Source organism: Apus apus, chromosome Z (assembly GCF_020740795.1).
Source record: "Apus apus isolate bApuApu2 chromosome Z, bApuApu2.pri.cur, whole genome shotgun sequence".
Taxonomy (NCBI): Eukaryota; Metazoa; Chordata; class Aves; order Apodiformes; family Apodidae; genus Apus; species Apus apus.
Window position 1 is genome coordinate 70,704,781 of NC_067312.1, and position 18,167 is coordinate 70,722,947.

Genomic DNA, 18,167 nt, shown 5'->3' on the forward strand with positions numbered 1-18,167 from the left:
AATGAATAAATAATATGTTTAATCTTTCCCCCCCCCCCCAAATGAAATATGCTTCTTTTGTCTATGTATCTCAGGGAAGCAGGAAAAAAGACACTGGTCTCTACCTGGATTTCAGCATCTGTTTTTTACAGAACATCCGATCAAAATGTTCTCACAATCCTGGAAATTCAGGTTGTTTCTTTCACATCATGAGATCAAGTATGTGAACAGGAAATAGGCTGTTCTTTCTAAAGGGCTGTTTCAATGCTAGAGAAGCTGCTACTTTTTGCTCCTGCTGCACAGCCACAGTTTGCCAGTGTGGAGAAAAACAACTGAGCTTTAGGGAAGAGGAGATGCAAGGTCACTCCAAGGAGTGGTCCTATATTGGACCACAACTGCTTAGGTTGGCCTTGCACTAAAAGCTGCCATTATTTCCACCATAGTATTCTGTACTGTTAATGTCCAAAGTGCTAACTGGGTATTTAGTTTCATTTATGACAGAACTTTTAAAAAAGCAACACATGGTCTAAATTCTTGGCTTGTTTTTTTAGGCATTAGGACTGAGATCTTCAATGTGCAAGTAGATGCTCAGTGGGATATTCTTAATTGCCTAGGTCTAATTCCCACTGAATCCTGAACTTAAGAATCTGGCCTGTGGCTTTACCAAAGAGCTGAACATGACCAACAATGCTCTTATTTTAAATTTCCAATGCAATGCATTTATCTTATAATCAGAAAGTATTTTAAAATTCTATTCAAGCATTTTCAGTCTCCACACATAAACTGGCATAATTTTATCCTTGAAATTTTGAAATGAGTTGCACTGTACTGTTTCATAGATGAAATAATTATTAGAGAGATTTCTTCCTTTCCACCTATTCCCTTTCATTAAAAAAGTAAACGTTCAAGTATTGCACCACACAGTGAGACATAGTTTAGAACAGGACCTTTTCTACAGACTTGCAAACAGCATTATGTAGGATTTTCTATCCTAAAATTCCTGTAATTGTAATTTTTCTGAATACCTGAAAAAACCCCGGTGGTACAGGACCTACTGGCATGCCATCTCCTGGGGGAATGTTTCCTAGCACTGGACTGGGAGCTGCTGCAGCACTCTGAAAAGAACAAAGGGAGAATAAACCTTTGTCATTGCATGGTAGGCATTAGACCCCAAAAAAAAAAACGAGACCAAAAAAAAAAACCCCAAACCTGACCAAAACACAGAAAGTAATTCTTTGGATATGTCATAATGTCATTGTTTCATCTGAAGGTAAATCAAAATTGTATAGTGTTTTGTCTTAGTTTATACGAGTATAATGATTTCTTAAAATAACAAACGTATGTTGAGGGGAAGGATGCTAGAGATATGCATGGGTATACAAATATGCATCAACTAGGTGAAATTTTACTAGATTTTTGAAATAATTGCATCTGAGTATGTCTCTCTATATAAAAATGATAATGTAACTCATAGTTTTTCATGTGTTATGTCTATAAACATCCTCACACATGCACAAGAATATACATGTTGCATAAAGAAAGTTATTTATGCATTTTATCAGCAATTTTCAAACAGTTTAAAGACAACTTCATCAGACTGTAACATTCTTTCAGAACTATATCAAGCTTCAAAACAGGATTCTGTTATGAACAGTACAAGAAGAAATGCTCATGATTCTGCTGGTGATGCTTATGATTTTACCAACCCTGAAAATAACCACCATGACAAATTTGAAGAATTCAGGTTACATTTTTGGAAGGAGGAAGGAAAAAAGGGATTTCAAAGAAGTGAATCAGAGGATGAAATTAGTTACCTTTGCAAATCCTTCAGTTGGAATAAGAAAGTAAAGAAAACTGCTTCTGGCAATTTACAACCAGGAGATCATCACAAAAAGGGAATCCAAACTGTTATTGTTGTCATGTATTGAAACCTCAATTACTTTTAATTTCTAGCAGTCTTCCTTCCTGCAATATCTTTCTGCACGATGTAAGTTTGAATCACACCTATCAAGGCTTACAATCTGCTGTGGAAGTACTCATGCACACACAATGCATTGAGAGTCACTTGCAGCTTACTAATGACCTCCCAATACCTGCACTGCAGAATATGAATGGCTTATGTTTATTAACTTACCACTCTATTGTATGCTCACACCTGATATCCAAAAGATGTTGATCTGGAAATTGTATTTCCAGGTGTTTGGCACACTATCTAGGAAATTAAAGAATAATGCTGGAAAGATTTGAAAACTGGCAGAAAGAAGGGCTGACCTTTTTAAACCATGCAGAAAGGAAATATGCAGTTAATTACTACCGATTTTTCAAAGGCTTAAGCTGTGCTTTAGAATAAAATTTCTGAACTACTAGCAGTAGCATATTTAACATCTAAGCTGTATGTTCTTTCCAAACAAAAGTCTAGAACACATCATTAAAATACAAAGACTTCAGAAAGTGCTAGCTTCAGAACTGAGTGTAAGATTGTGATTCACTAGAAAACCCTGTAATAAAGGGTCTTATTTATACAAGGACCTGAACTGCAGGATCAGTGTTGAAATACTATATAATTGGAATTGATTAAAAAAGCCAGTCAGATAAGTTGGATGTACCAAACACTCAGAGAGGCTACCACAAACCAAGCAAACCAGCCTATTATGCTGTAGCAAACATGGAGGGGTTCCCCACGAGCCACTGCTGCTCTTGGGGCACTGCCTGAACTTCATGAGGCTGGGGTATAATGCTGCTTAGATGCATGCAAAATCATGCAAATCCATGGAAGGTCTCAGGTCCTTCTCTTGGGTCTGTCACAGTCTCTTTGCCTCCGAGACAGAGGAGGGGAAATAAGCGGTTGGTGAGAACACACAGAAATAACTCCTGAAGAACTGAATGGTTTTGTTGCCCTTTCTTTTCTTTTGTATGGCTTCTGTGAATGTCCACTGATGACTTCCAGATTACCTACATTTCTAAAAGAAAACCAAAGAGAAACTTCTGGGCTTTTCTTTCAAGAAAAAAAAAAAAAGAAAAAAAGGCCTTTTTAAACTGACCATCAGGTAAGAATACCAAGTAAATCCATAAATTGCAGACACATTTTAAGTCAAGTTGGATCTTAGTTCCATATGCAGAGGTTTTCTAGATGAAGAATGACAACAGTAGCTTCATGGATAGAGAAAATCAATGATGTTAAAAGCCTGAGCCTGTGTCCAAAGTACCCTGCACTGCAGACTTTGACGAAGAAGGAGTAGCCCATTATACGGCCACTAATAATGATGAACCTTATTACAGTATCATCCCTCTTTGCATACTAATTCCTCATTACCTCTATGCTACCTTAGCTATGTTCATCTTTACTGGCCATGTAATATGCACTGTAACATGTTCAATGGAGCTGATGCAACAGAATAAAGCGTTTGACTGTAAGAAATCACTGGGCAAACCCATCTCAACAACACAAATTCAGACAGGCAAAATACTGTTAAATTGTGAGATCTCAGAAAAAAAGCAAAGCAGCAGTTCCAACATTATTCAGAAGCCTTCCATCCCAGGTTCTCTCATTCCTGCCCACATAATTTAAATTATATTATACCAGATATTAATGCATGTCAGAGTGCCTTAAAGCACTCAGTGGGTTTTAATGTCCTCAGCTGGGTGGCCTCTGCACCTAGGTTACAAAGATATGCTTGCATGAGAAGAAGTGAATGACTTCTCAGGATGCAGTCAGTGCTCCTATAGGGATATAGGAATTTACCCCTGCTGAGTTCATGCCATTTGCCAAACTTCAGAAATCACTTTAAAAAAACCAAACCAAACAAACCTCAGAGATTAGCATGCAACTTCCCAGCACTGGTAAAATGGGCACATGGCAATTCTTTGGCTATGGAGCTACAGACATAGCAGTGAGTGACCACAGGTCTACCTCACACATAACCTTGACATCCTGTGATGGGGATATAGCTCCAAAGTAGCCCTTTTTGACAAGGAGTGGGTTTTGTACAACATGGTTGAAAAAGAAGATACGTAGAAAGGCGTGGGATGAAACCAACAGATGAGACTGGAGAGCTTCTTCAGTCTCCTCAAAAAAGCCTTGTGTTTGAGGACTGAAGTCCCATTTGGGAGAGCTGCCCTGAGGGTGGCCAAAAGATCTGAGCTGTGCTGTGAGATGTATCACAGGAATCACTTGTGATGATGAGGGGAAAGAAAAGCAAGTCTTGTGGAGATGATCACACAAAAAGTGATCCTGACTGATTTTCTCTTGGCTTCTGGAGAAAAAAGTCTAGATGGGAAGAAGCTCTTTGATTCAGGCTAATTACTCAAAATTCATTTACTAATGTTGGCCATTGTGGACTATGAGTTTCAGGGAGGTATACCATCTGTTGATTTTAACTGGCCTAATCATTTGAGACTTGACCACACCATGGAGTTTGCAGACACTTGTGCAAAGCCACCACTCCTCTGTACTTCTGAGTGGGAAGGAGGACAGAACATTGTGAAGTTTGAGTGGCCATAACAGTAGGTGAGTTTTATTGACATTTGAAGTCCCAATTAATAATCGTAAGAATATTGTAGTTAGAGGCATTCTGCAAGTAGTCCAGTCATGTATTACAGAAACTTACATTTCTATCTTTCATTATGCAATGTAACGGCCTGTTTTGGGTTTTTTTTTCTGTTTTCAGGTTTGTTTGCTTGGGATTTTCTGCCCTGACAGGTCATGAAGTCCCAAAACCAGAAGGAAATAATTTCCAGTGTTTTAGCTGTATTACATTTTCTAGCCTGTGTTATCCAATGAATGTCTGAAGAACTTGTACCAGGTAGATCAATAAAAATCTTGCAGCAACGAAATATTCTTATTTGTTATTTCCTGATCATAGAATCATTTCAGTTGGAGAAGACCTTTAAGAACATCAAGTCCAACCAGCACTGCCAACTTCACCACTAAACCATGAGTCTGACTCAGATCATTCACTAATCCAGGCATTCAATTTCTGTTATTTTGCTTAGAGTAACACATCCTTCTTTTTACAAGAAGCACCACATCTGCAGATCTTTTAAATCCCTCCAGAAATGGTGAATCCCCCACTTCCCTGGGCTGCCTGTTCTAGTGTTTGACAACCCTTTCAGTTAAGAAATTCTTCCTGATATCCAATCTAAACCTCCCCTGGTGCAACTTGAGGCCATTTCCAATGAATTACTGAATTATTTTTTTCATAGTCCCACAGCAAAGCATGGCTTCTTTCTGCATGCATTACAAGTAGTTTATCATTTATATTTCCATTAGTTTGACATTTTAAATATTTGCAATTTGCCTGTCCTGCTCTTCATAAAAAGATTTAATAGGAAAATTTGAATGGTCTAATCTTTTTCTACAGTATCTTACCCTCTTATAAAAAGAAACCTATATTTGCTTTTGTAGTTAAATTACCGAATTTATGGTATCTCTTTATAATTATTAATTAAAAGTATGTATTTGAATGAAACTTACTGTGGTCATTATTTGCTTTACCCAAGATAATCTCAATAACTTCAAAATAGCTTAAGATATGGAAAAAAACTAAAATTAGCCATGGTTTAGGCTGATTTTTACAATAAAAAATCACACAGTAAATAAAAAATAAAATAGGTTAGTTATTCCATTAGTATAGTATATGAAAAAACAGAGAATCTACAAGACATAGATCATTTTTAAGGCTGTCACAAGCAGTGTTTTATGATGGAAGCTCACAGAAGAATTCCATTTCCAAGAATTTTACAAAGGAAGGAGTTGACTAAACCTATAAAAATCCTCATCTGGCTCATTCACTAACCTGGGCATTTAATTTCTGGTATTTTGCTCAGAGTACGACACCCTTATTTTTATCTGAAGTATGAATTCCACCACGTTAGTACATTTTTCCAGGAAAAGGGGGATTTCTAATTCTTTAGATCTATTTGATGATGGATGATGAAGTCTACTTGATGACAGGTAAGAGAAGCTGAACCTTAATATATATAATACAGATCCATGGTCACTCTTGGCCACTCAATTCCCCCATCATCCCCATCCTCCTCCATAAACCTCCTCTACATCAGCCCTAAATCTGCAGTTAGCTGGTCAGTCCTAGTTCCTGCTCTGTTACCAGAGGTGGTGGGTACCCACCTCAGCCACATCAAGCTGATTCCTCCAGCTATCAGGTTATTTGGAGGCAGTGTCCTTGTGTTCTGTCTTCTCTGGCAAAGCATGAGCACATTCCTGGTGTGTTATGCTATAAACACCACTCAACTAGAATTCTCTCCTGGACTCCAGGCAGACACAAGTTAGCGCCTCTAGATGACACTGAAACTACGGGCACCAGCATCCATGATGCAAGGCAACTTTTAACCCCCATCTTAGGATGCACAGCAACAGTGTCACAGAAACACAGAACCATTCTGGTTGGAAAAGACCTTCAAGATAATTGAATCCAAACATAAAGAAAAAGCTGCATTAAAAACTCTGGTTTGGAAGGTGCAGACCTAGTGAGGCACAGATGCCTACCAGTGCTGTCAAGTGTGCTTGCTTGATTGAGTCTCTCTCTTGAAAATAAATTATTTCTATAGAGAGAGTCTGTAACAGGTAACAATGGCTCTGAGAGAGAGCCTTTTTCCCCTAATAATCTGAAAAAACAGGCTGCTTTCTGGAGGCTCACATGTTGCTGCACGGCTTGATGCACGGTGAGCATGATGCACAGTGAATGTAGCAGCAAAGGCAGCCCAGGGTGAACACATGAAAGTGAACTAGCAGCACTAGTATGATTATTTCAATTTTTTCATGCTGGTAACATTTTGCAGCACAATGTGGATGAGAGCATTCTGGAAGAATAAAATTCCAATCTGCTTTCATGTGTCCTACAAGCTGCACATCCTGAGCTGAAACATCCTACTGAAAAACTGGCTGCCAGTTATTGCAACCACGTGTTATATGCACTATTTTTATAGGTTCAAGGTCAGGAAAAAAACAAGCCAACAAAAAACACTCAAGGAACTTTGTGTTTACACCAGATCTCAGAAGTCCAAAGTCTAAGTAGCACTTGCTGAAAGTACTTTATGGTGTAGGAACTCCTAGTACTCATACTCCTTTTGCTGAGTCTCCAGTTACTTTAATTATACAACTAAAATTCTTTCCTTTTTATTATTATAACATTCTGTATATAATTTTGAGTGCTAACCAGAAAAAAACACCATTGTACTCTGAACTACTATAAGCAGTGCCAGACAACAGTTCAGCTTTCATTCCTCCTTCTGAATTCAGCTTTAGAGAGAAGTTTGGTCATGAGAACTTTGACAAGATCTTCAGAAATAACAAGACCTAAATCAAGTTTTCTGAGTCTGGTTTTTCATCAAGAGTGACAGTAATATGAAATCTACTAACATTTTAGTAAGAAATCTACTACAGAGCAATTCTGAGAACTAGCTCTATTATATTTGCAGTATCATTTCACATTTCATCTAAACCTTAATGTGACTAAGATCTAATCACTCCTCAAGTTCAAGTACTCAGTAAGAGATACAACTGGCACCTAACATGGTGTCAAGGATCATTTTAACACTGTAATAAATTAATCAATTATTATTTTATTTTAAATAACTGAGCTTTCCAACCTAAATTAATGTAGACATCTTTTTAAAATTATGACTTATGAACCAATATAATGTTTTCATTTATTCACATATGCAACAAAAACACACGGTAACCAGATAAAAATATTCTGTCATTGAGAATGTTAACAGAATCAGTTGAACCAAAACAAGAGTAGGTGTTTGGCATCTCAGGATAGTCTTGCACATTTGTATGGTATTAATGCACAGGTATTTCACACAAACTGAACAGCAAATGTGCAAGGATGGACATGAATGACAAGACTGGGAAACTATACCCACTGCTGGTACCAAGTTTCAGACAATGATGATAGCAGAGTACTGTTGGAAGAAAAAGCAGGAAGTTTTTAATTTTTGGTAGATATCTCTTTGAAACTCCTGCTGAAAACTCAGGTTGATGCAAAGCATAAATAAGACTCTGCTATTCGGCTGATACCTCTGAGATCAATCTACAAGTTAGTTCACATGAAGTCAAATGTCTTTCCAAAGCAGTACTGTTTAATTCATCACACCCAGTGATACCAATTAAGAGAACTGTAAATAAACACAGGAACAGATGACACTGGGGCCATCGTGTTTAGCTGTGACCAGTCTCATATGCCCAAAAGCACAATATTAAGAGAAAAAAAATCCAACCCCCAACTTCTATTTTTGTCAGTTTCTCATACCCTTTTCCCAGCAATTTTGCTATGTTAAGCACAGCATTCTAGCTGCTTTCCCATAAAGGCATGGATATGTATACTGCACAGAAAGCTAACAACTTATTACCAATTTACTAGTTATTATGTTAAAGTATATCTTCTGATTCACAGTACTTCATGTCTTCTCCAGCTTACTGCAAATAAACCAGAAACTAACTGAACAGACACTGATATGTAAAATTGTGTAGTACGTTTTATCGCATTTTACTGAGTATTTTTGATACAACTATGATGTTTTCTGTAGGAGAACACTTAAAAAATATTTTCTCTTTTTTCACAAGGATGAAGGATACAGGAAATCACAGGAACTAGGGAATTTAAATGTAGCTGCCTTTTTTTTTTTTTTTCTTTTTTCCTGGAAGGAGAAATGATGAATTATGTGATTTTCAATCACATTTACCAGGTGCTTAATTTCTGAAAATTGATAACTTCAAAATGCCAGACACACTGTAGCAAACATTGTTACAAGATCAGCAGATTTACGTTTGTAGACCCTTCAACTTGTAACTTATCAAGCACTTCTAAATCATGAGCTAGTTACTGTTAATAGAGCTTCATTGCTTTTTACCAAAAAACCAAAGAAATCCTAAGAGGAACTACATTGATTAACCACTAGAAACCTTATCATTTTCTCCAAGTTAGAACATAAAACTACTCACCACTCTTAATTTCTTTTTTTTTAAATGACTGGCAAGAAGCTACTACTCCTCCTCTAGAGCCTGTGAACACTCACTCAGTTGTACACAAAAGAAAAATTATCCCTAGATAGGTTTACTTACAGTGAGTTTAAAATCTTCCCAAAAATGTAGATTCACCACATTGATCGAAGCAAGCCATTTGAAAGATCTGGATCACAAGACCTAATTAATTATTCGTCTAAGTTCCATTGATATATATTTGCCTAAAATGTTTATTTCTGTTGTGTAATAGGAAGCCACTCGTGTCAGTAGTGGTGTGAGAAGCATCATTCCAGAAGGCCATAATGATGCCCCTTGTAACTTTGTGCTTTTCCTCAAACTGCAGCTCCTTGCAGTTTGATCTGGATTCTGGGAATTGCCTTCCTCTTTACTCCATCTCACACATCCTTACGAATGGCAAAAAATATATAATGTCATATAGCAATAAGTCTATCAATAGCCAAGTTGTCTATCTGCTATCAGAAGGAAAAAGTCACATTTAATCTTTGTTTCAGGGAAAAAAAAAATTGGGTTTCCTCAGTTTACACCAGTGGACTTGTTCACTTCACAAACAGCAGACCTGTTGACAAGGACAGAATGCTCTGGTACTGCATTCATTCTTCTCTCCTCATGAAATAATCCTACCCCCACAGCAACCTCACTGTGAGCAAAGCTCCCCCATATCTTAAGTAGGATTACAGTTTGTTTTACTGGATCCCAGCATCCAATCTGGGGTTTTCATTCTACTTAGCTGAGATAGTGAAAATCCATTACAGAACTGAAACCCGGGTATTAGGTTGGAAGTAGGTTGTTGAGGGCAACAGAAATTATTTTTAAGGAAAGCTTTGCTATCAATGAATAAAAGGATTTCAAACTCTTGTCAAAAGACAGCATTTCAGTCCTGTCTTTTAGCTGCCTCTTCTTGGGATTTAGAACACAATTTCCAGACAAAGTGTCCTCTAAAGTACATTTATAGAGGGAAGATGTGTTAAAACAAACCTTTATTATTTGCTGGGAGTTACTAAAATCACTACCACACATAGGTACCAACAGAATGTTCACTTAAAAAAAATTGTACAAACATATTTTTTGCTTTAAATATGGAAATACAGCATCATCTTTCTGTCCTTTCTTTTTCAAAACTGGACAGAACTATAGTGAACTAAGCTGAATTATTGTTTTTTCCTATTTCTTTAGGATGATGGAAAATAAAAGAGTAACATTTCAAATAATGTTTCCAGTCTAGGAAAGTAAGGGCATTAATTTCAGCTTAATTCCAAGCCCTGTGTTATTTACTCATATATATCTATGTACAAAATTGACCCACCAAAGCTAGCCAGCTGAGTTATGCTACACTTTTGATAAAATGCAACAGTATTATCAGATTCATCAGCAATAACCATGTTGCTGACAAGTTAAAGGCACTTGAGGACACAAAACACTGTTGCTGCAGCTTGGAGCCAAGTTGCAGTGATATTTCAATGAAGTGACTTCTTTCCAGAAGTGACACTTACACTCCTCCTCTAGATTCCCTGGAGACCAAGACTGCTTCGGTCTGCTAGCTTAACAACCACAAAATACTCAGTGTGGTGGGTTTTTTCCAAGCTGCACCTCCAGTTGACATCTTTGGTGAATAACTGACATTGCAGACCACAGGTTTAACCCATTGCTTTCCTCATCTCAAGGAATTTGAATGAAGATGTGTGAACATGCTTCTCTTAAAAATGAGTTAGCAGGAAAGTGATCAGACAAAATTGCTTAACTTACACAACTGTGACACATTACATGTATTTAATTTAATTTTTATATCTATTTTAGCAGATTGAAAACATTGCTTTTCCTTTTTGAATTGTGGAAAACCAAAACTGCACCTATTGTCTTTTCTCAGGTATAATTTAATTAACCTAATTGTTAAACCCATTTTGTTTTTCCAAAGATATTTCGATTACCATAGCAGGTTCCCACGTCACTGCATTCCACACAACAGTCAAGTGCTTTCCCATTTAACAAATACAGTCATTAATAATGTTAAGAAAAATTTTCTGCATCGCTCAGTCTCCTCCAAGTTATGAAACCCAAATGAACAAATATGCTGTGACTTGAAAAACTGAATTTTGATTATCAAATGCAAAGTAGACTGGTTTAGGGTTATCTTCAGGTCACCTGGAAGTGATTCAGAAACCTTGGCAACATGTGCACACCTTCAGAAAAAAACCCAAGAAAATTCAGTAATTCTCTATCTAAAATGGATTTTTGTCTCCATATGTAGCTGGCTGGAAAAGAAAGCATATGCACAGAAAACTAAATGCTATTTCAGAAGAAACCAAGATGACGAATTTACATAATGATGAAACTGCTCCTGTGCTCAAGAATTAGTGTATTTGGGTGTTCCTGTCTGGACCTTCACGCAGTTAAATTATTAACTATTAGTAAAATACTAACTACAGATACATGTCTGTCTTTTTCAAGGCTATGCTATAAATGTTATTACTCTTCATAAAACATGAAAACAGCTGACTTCACAGATAATGTAATATTGACAGCAAATTTTCATAAACAAAACATACTGAAGCAGACATTTGGGTTTTTTTATCATTAGCTTCATTTTTGATCGAGTCAGCCGTATGTATCACCATATATTTCTTTAGAGTGTCTAGCTTGAATTTCATTACTTTAACATCAGTGTTATTTCTTATGCACGTGGGAGCTGAAAAATAAACGTATAATTCCATAACAAGTACGTATTCATTTTAAGACAGTGAGAGACGGCAACTGAAAAACTGCCACACAAGATTATTATTCTTTTAAAAAGATTTCCCTGTTTTCTTCAAGAGCGAAGCTGTATGTCCTGAATTTAATTCCATAAGCAGAAATGTCAGCATGAGGCCAAAATTTTCAGGAAAATACCAAGCATCTGAAAATTAAAAGATATATGCTGAAATATATCAGTCTGCATATAACTCTGAATAAAGCTTTTATGAATACTTCCCTACCATGCAAGACCAACTTGCGCAGTGATGCTCAACTCCTCAGGCTCCCTCTACTGCCACCACAAAAAGCTGCTCAAAGACATCCTCTGGAGCAGCATTTCTTCTCCCATCATCTCCTAAGGAGGCACAGGGGGACCAGACTTATCAAAACTGAGGTTCACCTTTGTGAAAACTCTCTACACACTCAAGCATTTTTAGTTTAATTGAAGTGTTGCATGCAATGTACAGTACGTGGTATTTATAACAAAATAGAGTCCACTAGAAAAGACTTCTGAGACATGTCTATAACTTTTCAAGAACAGCTAGAATGTTTAAATTTTAATGTTAAGAGTCTGAGAAAAACATTGCTAAGTTGAAGGAAAATATTACAAAGTTAAAACTCATAGAAAGCTAGGCCTGTCAAGTATCTAATTTTTCTCACATCTGAGTATCTATCTTTGGCTAAATGGAACTTGTTGACCACAGAGTTAACACTTCTAAGCACTAAAACTGAATTAAGTATCATGACTATGAGGACTTAAAATGTTCTCTTGCTTGTAACTGTTTGCTATAAAGTAGTTATCTTGGTTAGTCTGCAAGTAACAGGACCCTGACACGCTATCCCATGAGGTACCAGGATTCAAGAAAGAGGTATCCATCCATTACTCATGGGATAGCAGAGGCAGAGGGCTCAGTCCTACCACAACCTGCTTGTGTAAGGCTATTTAGATATTCTAAATGTTTCAGTATCTGAAATACTCTGCCCACATCTCAAACACTTGCCATCTGGAATAGTGATCTGATGCACATGTTTGAGACATTTATTTAAGATATGGGTTAAAAAAAAAAACCACAAACAAAACAAAACCCGAAACCAGAACAAATTCCCCCTAACAAATGGCATTTGCAACCCAGGAGTTCTTCTGCTGCCCCACCAAAGAAGCAAGGCAAAAAGCAGTGTCCCTAAAGTTAAACATGAATAGTCTACTGAAGATAACAAAAACCTAAACCCTCTGCTTTCTTTAGGCATCACATATACTGCCTCACAGGAGAAAACAAAATCTGTGAGTGCTTGGCACACTCGCCGTGGCTTGCTAAGGACTTGAACCAGGAACAAACAGCCTTGTTGGGAAAAGCCCCAGCTTCAGCCACACGTAAACTCGCTGGGTTCCAAGTCACACTGCAAACCTGGCAAAACCCAAGTGGTCATCTCAGGTTGCTTCTCTTCAGGAAACCAATTATTTTACACCCCATGGTGTGAAAATCCATGAGTGATAATGAGAACTCAAGTCTTACAGGGCTGACTAGCTCCTACAGCTCTTAAATACACTTTTAAATTTTAATCTTTTGCTTATTTTATTACTGTTTTCAGTGGTTCCCCCATGGACACTGGCGTGGCCCTTCCTCCCTGCTGCTAGCAAGCCTTGGACCTGAGGAGCAGAGTCAAGGCACCTCCATTCCTGCAGGGATGCTGATTCACCCTCCACTTCGGCTATGAGCTATCCCACTGGGCGGGTCCCATCCTTCTGCAGACTGCTGGGTCACCCAAATGGAAAAAGCCAATATTGACTGTGCCTTTTTCAATACTTATATAGAGAACAACAGACAAAATCCAGCTGTTTTAAAAGACTGATTGCCACAACCATGAAGGTCTTCACTGTACCCCACTATAAAAAAAACAGCTAAGACCAGAAACACGGCATGGAAAGTTCCCTTCACAAACTGGCAGAATTATAAACAGCTGGAAACAGTCAGGCACCTGCCATAAATATCCAGCCTTGCCTGTAATAAGCATTTATATATGCATAGGTTGCATATAGACACAGATTGGCTTGAGATGTGCATTATGAGTGTATATCTTCCCTGAAGATAGACATAACATGGGGAAGGAACCTTCATAAAGTAAAGCAGGTGTAAAAGGCATTATTTAGATAAATAAGCCATACATAACACCAACCCAAAACAAAAGACAGCACATTTTCCCAAGCTCCCTTTGCTTCCTTGCAAATCCAACCATCATGGTCACCACTGCTTCAGCACAGTATCCAAGCTGACCTAAAAGACTAAAGACACATGTTAGTACCTACTGGTTGCAATAATCTGTATTTCACTGCATGTGAAAAGCTGCCTTCCTTCTTTCTGCTAACACAGACAGGTTTGCAGTGAAGTACAGACAGCTCTTTAAGCACAGAAAGACCCAATTTAGCTCTGTTCATTGAAGAAAATTATCAAAAGTGGAGGAGAGCAGCTAGACACCCATGTATGTGCCACTCTAACACCTCCCAGTCCTAGCTACTGTTAGAAGTTAGTTTAAGCTCAGCATAAACCACAGCAGTCTAAGAAATATATATTATACAGGCTTGTAACACAAGAAAATAAGAATAAAAAAAAAATATTGAAGCTTTCTCCCCATCTCAACTATGACAGTCAGGTTCATTTTCCCTTTCCACCCTGACCACAGTGCATCCTTCCATGACACTATTTCTCCTCTCTCTGACAGAGAAAACCCAACTGTTTCTCCGCCAGGTTGGTTAATTAGAGAGAGCTGGCTGGTCCCAAGTGCTGTGCTACCTGGGGATAACACAAGCTACAAATTGCTGGAGAAAACCAGCACTCCAGTGGTGCCCCCTCCTACCAGGTAAACAGCCTACATTATGCTGGGGAAGCTGGCAGTGGTGATATAGGCTTCTGGTGGGAAATTATACAGCTCTCGCTATCTGCTGATAAGAGTCACAACAGTAAATGATGGAGAGCTGACATTCTTCCTTCAATCTTAAAACTGGGGAAGTTTTTCACAAAACAAGACCTATTTGTAAAAGACTGTGGCTGAGCTGCCAGATACAGTGTGTGCATCCACATGTTGTTTTGCTAACAGAACGAGGGAAATGCAGCATGTATTGGGATTTCCTCTGAGCGACAGCCAAGGTACAGAACTTTAAATGCTCATCTACCTCATAATTCCTGATTCTTCACTTCTGATTCTAAGTCTTCGAATCCCTGGAAACCATCCTAGGCTTTTTGCTCTCAGGGATTTTAGACCATCTTGCAAAAATAACCAGGTTTCTTCAGGCAGAGGGTCCCACAGGAGGGATATGCATGTTTAGTACAAAAGCTAACAAACATGAGGTAGAATCAGGTAACCATGGATAATTACGCAGTACTTCATCTAATTGCCTCAACATAGCAAGACTTGATGAAAGAAAAAGGATGCAGGTTTCTGGGATGGTTATGTTGGCTCTTTTGCAAATTACTTCTGCCAAGCTTAAACCTGTTAACCTGCATGCTTCACGTCCTTCAAGCCCCCAAGTTCATGTGAAATGAACAGCTACCACTTTTAATTTTCCTTGTGAGTACCACTCTACAGAAATGCAGTGCACTGTGCCTTTGCTCCATGAAAGTGACCTTGCAGAGTCTGTTTTCTAGAAAAGAGTCTGTTTTCTCACTCCTTGAGATTACTATTTGCATTGATATTTGCTAATCAAGATAATATATAATAGAGGCTGTTCTCCTTACTTTCTGAGCACTCTATTTACTACCCAAATGGGTAATAACACTGCTGCCTTCTCAAAACTGCCCATATTGTACAGAAAATGGTTCATACTGTTTGTAAGCAACAAATAATGTTCTGTTACATGTTTGGGTTTTTTTGTCATTTCTATTGTCCTATTAGCCCCTTCATACCAGCACTGAGATCTAAACATGGCAAAAATCACAAATAGTAATGGACATCAAATACTGTAAGAACAGATGAGCTGGACAAAGAAAAGAATATGGGAATTTTTTAAAATAACATTTTAAGAAGCACATTCCAGAGATACTAGATAATAAAGTTCCAAGTGCCAGAAACATATAATTCCTAATCAGGTATATTTCATCTTCTGTCTAGTGGAAATGTTACCACTCCAGCCTTGAAATCTAAGAGAAAGAGGCAGAGTTTGTATAGCAGAAGGATAACCAAAAGTTTATCTCTTAGTGGCCCTAGGTTGGTGTTATGCTTGTAAAACACTTGTGTTTGTGGCATATTGTATAAGATTGTGCTTTGTATAGTATACAAGATTCACATTTAGCACAACTACTACAGGTCAATGAATGTCTAGCTATAGCTAGACTCAATGAAACAACCTGTGATTTCCAGAGTGAAAAGCAGTCCAAAACACAGTAGTAATTGGGTGAAAAGGTGACAAAAATTTGGGCTTAAATATATACAATATGCAGCTTACACAAAATATTTAACTTCTCAGTTGAGTTAAAATTGTCACAATTTTTTCACCCACAGCAATAAACTTCTACAACCTCCAATTATTTTTTAAAATTCTCCTTTATGCACAGAAACTGCATGCAATTTTAGCATGACAATGATATACATGCATTTGATAAGGCACCATAAAAAACCAGCTTGCATTTTATCACTTGACTTGGTGTAACCATTGTTAAATCCCTCTCATCCTCAACAACCCTCAACTCAACCAGTGTCTATTCCTGTGATATTTGTCAAGCTCTCTAGTTCTGAGTGTATGGGTTATTTGGGAGGAAAGCAGGGTTTTAAAATTTGAAAGTACAGCTATCACACATGATATAGCACCAAGACAAAATCCCAAGAGGCAAAGGTAGGCTGTCTCCACATTTTTAAATTTATGTTGTGCCACAGTTAGCAAATAAAAGACCTGTGTGCCTGCAGGAAGACTCGGGGTGTATTCAAAACCCCAAATTTGGGGTCCTCTTTGCTGGTATCTGCAGAGCTCCCATCTGTGAAGGATGCTGCCTGCTGCTTGGAGCCAGGCACCAGGAAGAGACAAGGATGCTCCCTCTGCCCACCAGCAGCTACACAAACTGTACCTGAAGCATGGGAAGTGGTTTATTTTGGGTGGCCTTTGCACATCAAAGGAGAGTGGAATGGTAAAGCAGACCAGGTCTGACAGGGGGAAGGTAAAGGCAAACAGTCTATTTAGTGCAGTTCTGAGTCATCTCCAACCTCGTGGTTAAATAAAAAGGAAGACTGCAATGCAGGACAGAAACTTAAAAACACCCCTGGAAAAACTGCTTTTTTTGTCTCAAAATTGTCTTGTAACCAACATTTCACTTCAGTCGAAAATGTTCTGCACAGGCAGCCCTCCCCCCACCCTGCAGATTTTAGGCTGTTGCTTTTGGCTGAGGCTGCTGTTACAACAGGAAATAAAAATTATATTACTCAGGAAGGAAGTTAATGAGTTTCCCCTCCCCCAAATGCCATTAGACACTTCCTGAATGAAGGAGAAGCACACTGATATAAAGAACGGAGATACGTAAGTAACCAGAAGCTGAGTCTGCCTTGTGGTTAAAGCTACAGTTTCTGGATGGAGAAGGAATAACAGGTCAGCTTCTCTAACACACCACCATCATTACACTGCTTTATAATGTTTGTACCAGACTGTTTCATCCATTCTGCTTTAAAATGACTCAAAAGCAGCAATCCTTTCATCACTTCCTCTGGCAGAATATGCCAGGCGATAAAACAGCTCCTTGTAAGGAGTGTTTTTCCATGCACTTATTTACAAGTTACCCTATTCATTTGTTTCATTGTTTTGATCTTAGGGCCACTTAATAAAACCCCAAATCTGTGCTTTTATTGTTCATTTTGTTTTGTAGGTTTTGGATGTTCTTTAGACGGAGGGATTTCCCAATCTGGGAAATAAGTGAACTCTGAAAAATAAACAAAATACCGAACACCAAACTTACGGAGGCTCAGTGACTGACTGCCCTGTTACTAACATTCAGCCCTATTCAGCTTTAAAAAAATGCAGTAACTTTTTAAGTGAAGAGAATGTAAATATTTTTGCATTGATCTATGTTAAAGAAATTATATTAAGACTTCAGCAAAAATAATCAAGTTTTCTGTGTAGTTAATCTCTATAATAAATTTTGGAGTGTAGTGGCTTTAATTTATTCTTGGAGTGCTGTTGCTATTTTAAAATTAAGTTACTTTAAGTAATTTGAAGGGTGATTCTGCAAATAAGTAAGCAAGTACCATCTGAAGATGGTTAACTTTTACAAAAAGTTAAGTTTTTAATCTCTTTAAAACCTCTACTGGAACAAACTTTGCCTGTAGAGAAGTACACTTTCATTAATGTTTTCATCACAAACACATGATGGATGAGAGCTCTACTATGACCTCTTGGGTAGGGTCCATGTACAACAGCATCTTGCCCTTTCCTCTTCAATATTTCCAAGACAGCACTTGTAAAAAAAACTTATTCTGC

The 18,167-nt window shown here is 37.9% G+C and overlaps 1 protein-coding gene across 2 annotated transcripts in view; it reads right to left on the reverse strand.

Moving 5' to 3' along the window:
* The window catches only part of SSBP2 (single stranded DNA binding protein 2), a 194,569-nt gene that overhangs the window by 65,624 nt on the left and 110,778 nt on the right, over positions 1-18,167 (reverse strand). Inside the window, exon 5 of one of the 2 annotated variants that reach the window (XM_051642071.1) lies at positions 1,005-1,094. The exons of the other annotated variant lie outside the window; for it this stretch is intronic. Coding sequence (XP_051498031.1) covers positions 1,005-1,094 — 90 coding nt within the window. The remainder of the gene's footprint in view (positions 1-1,004; positions 1,095-18,167) is intronic. 2 annotated transcript variants of the gene reach the window in all.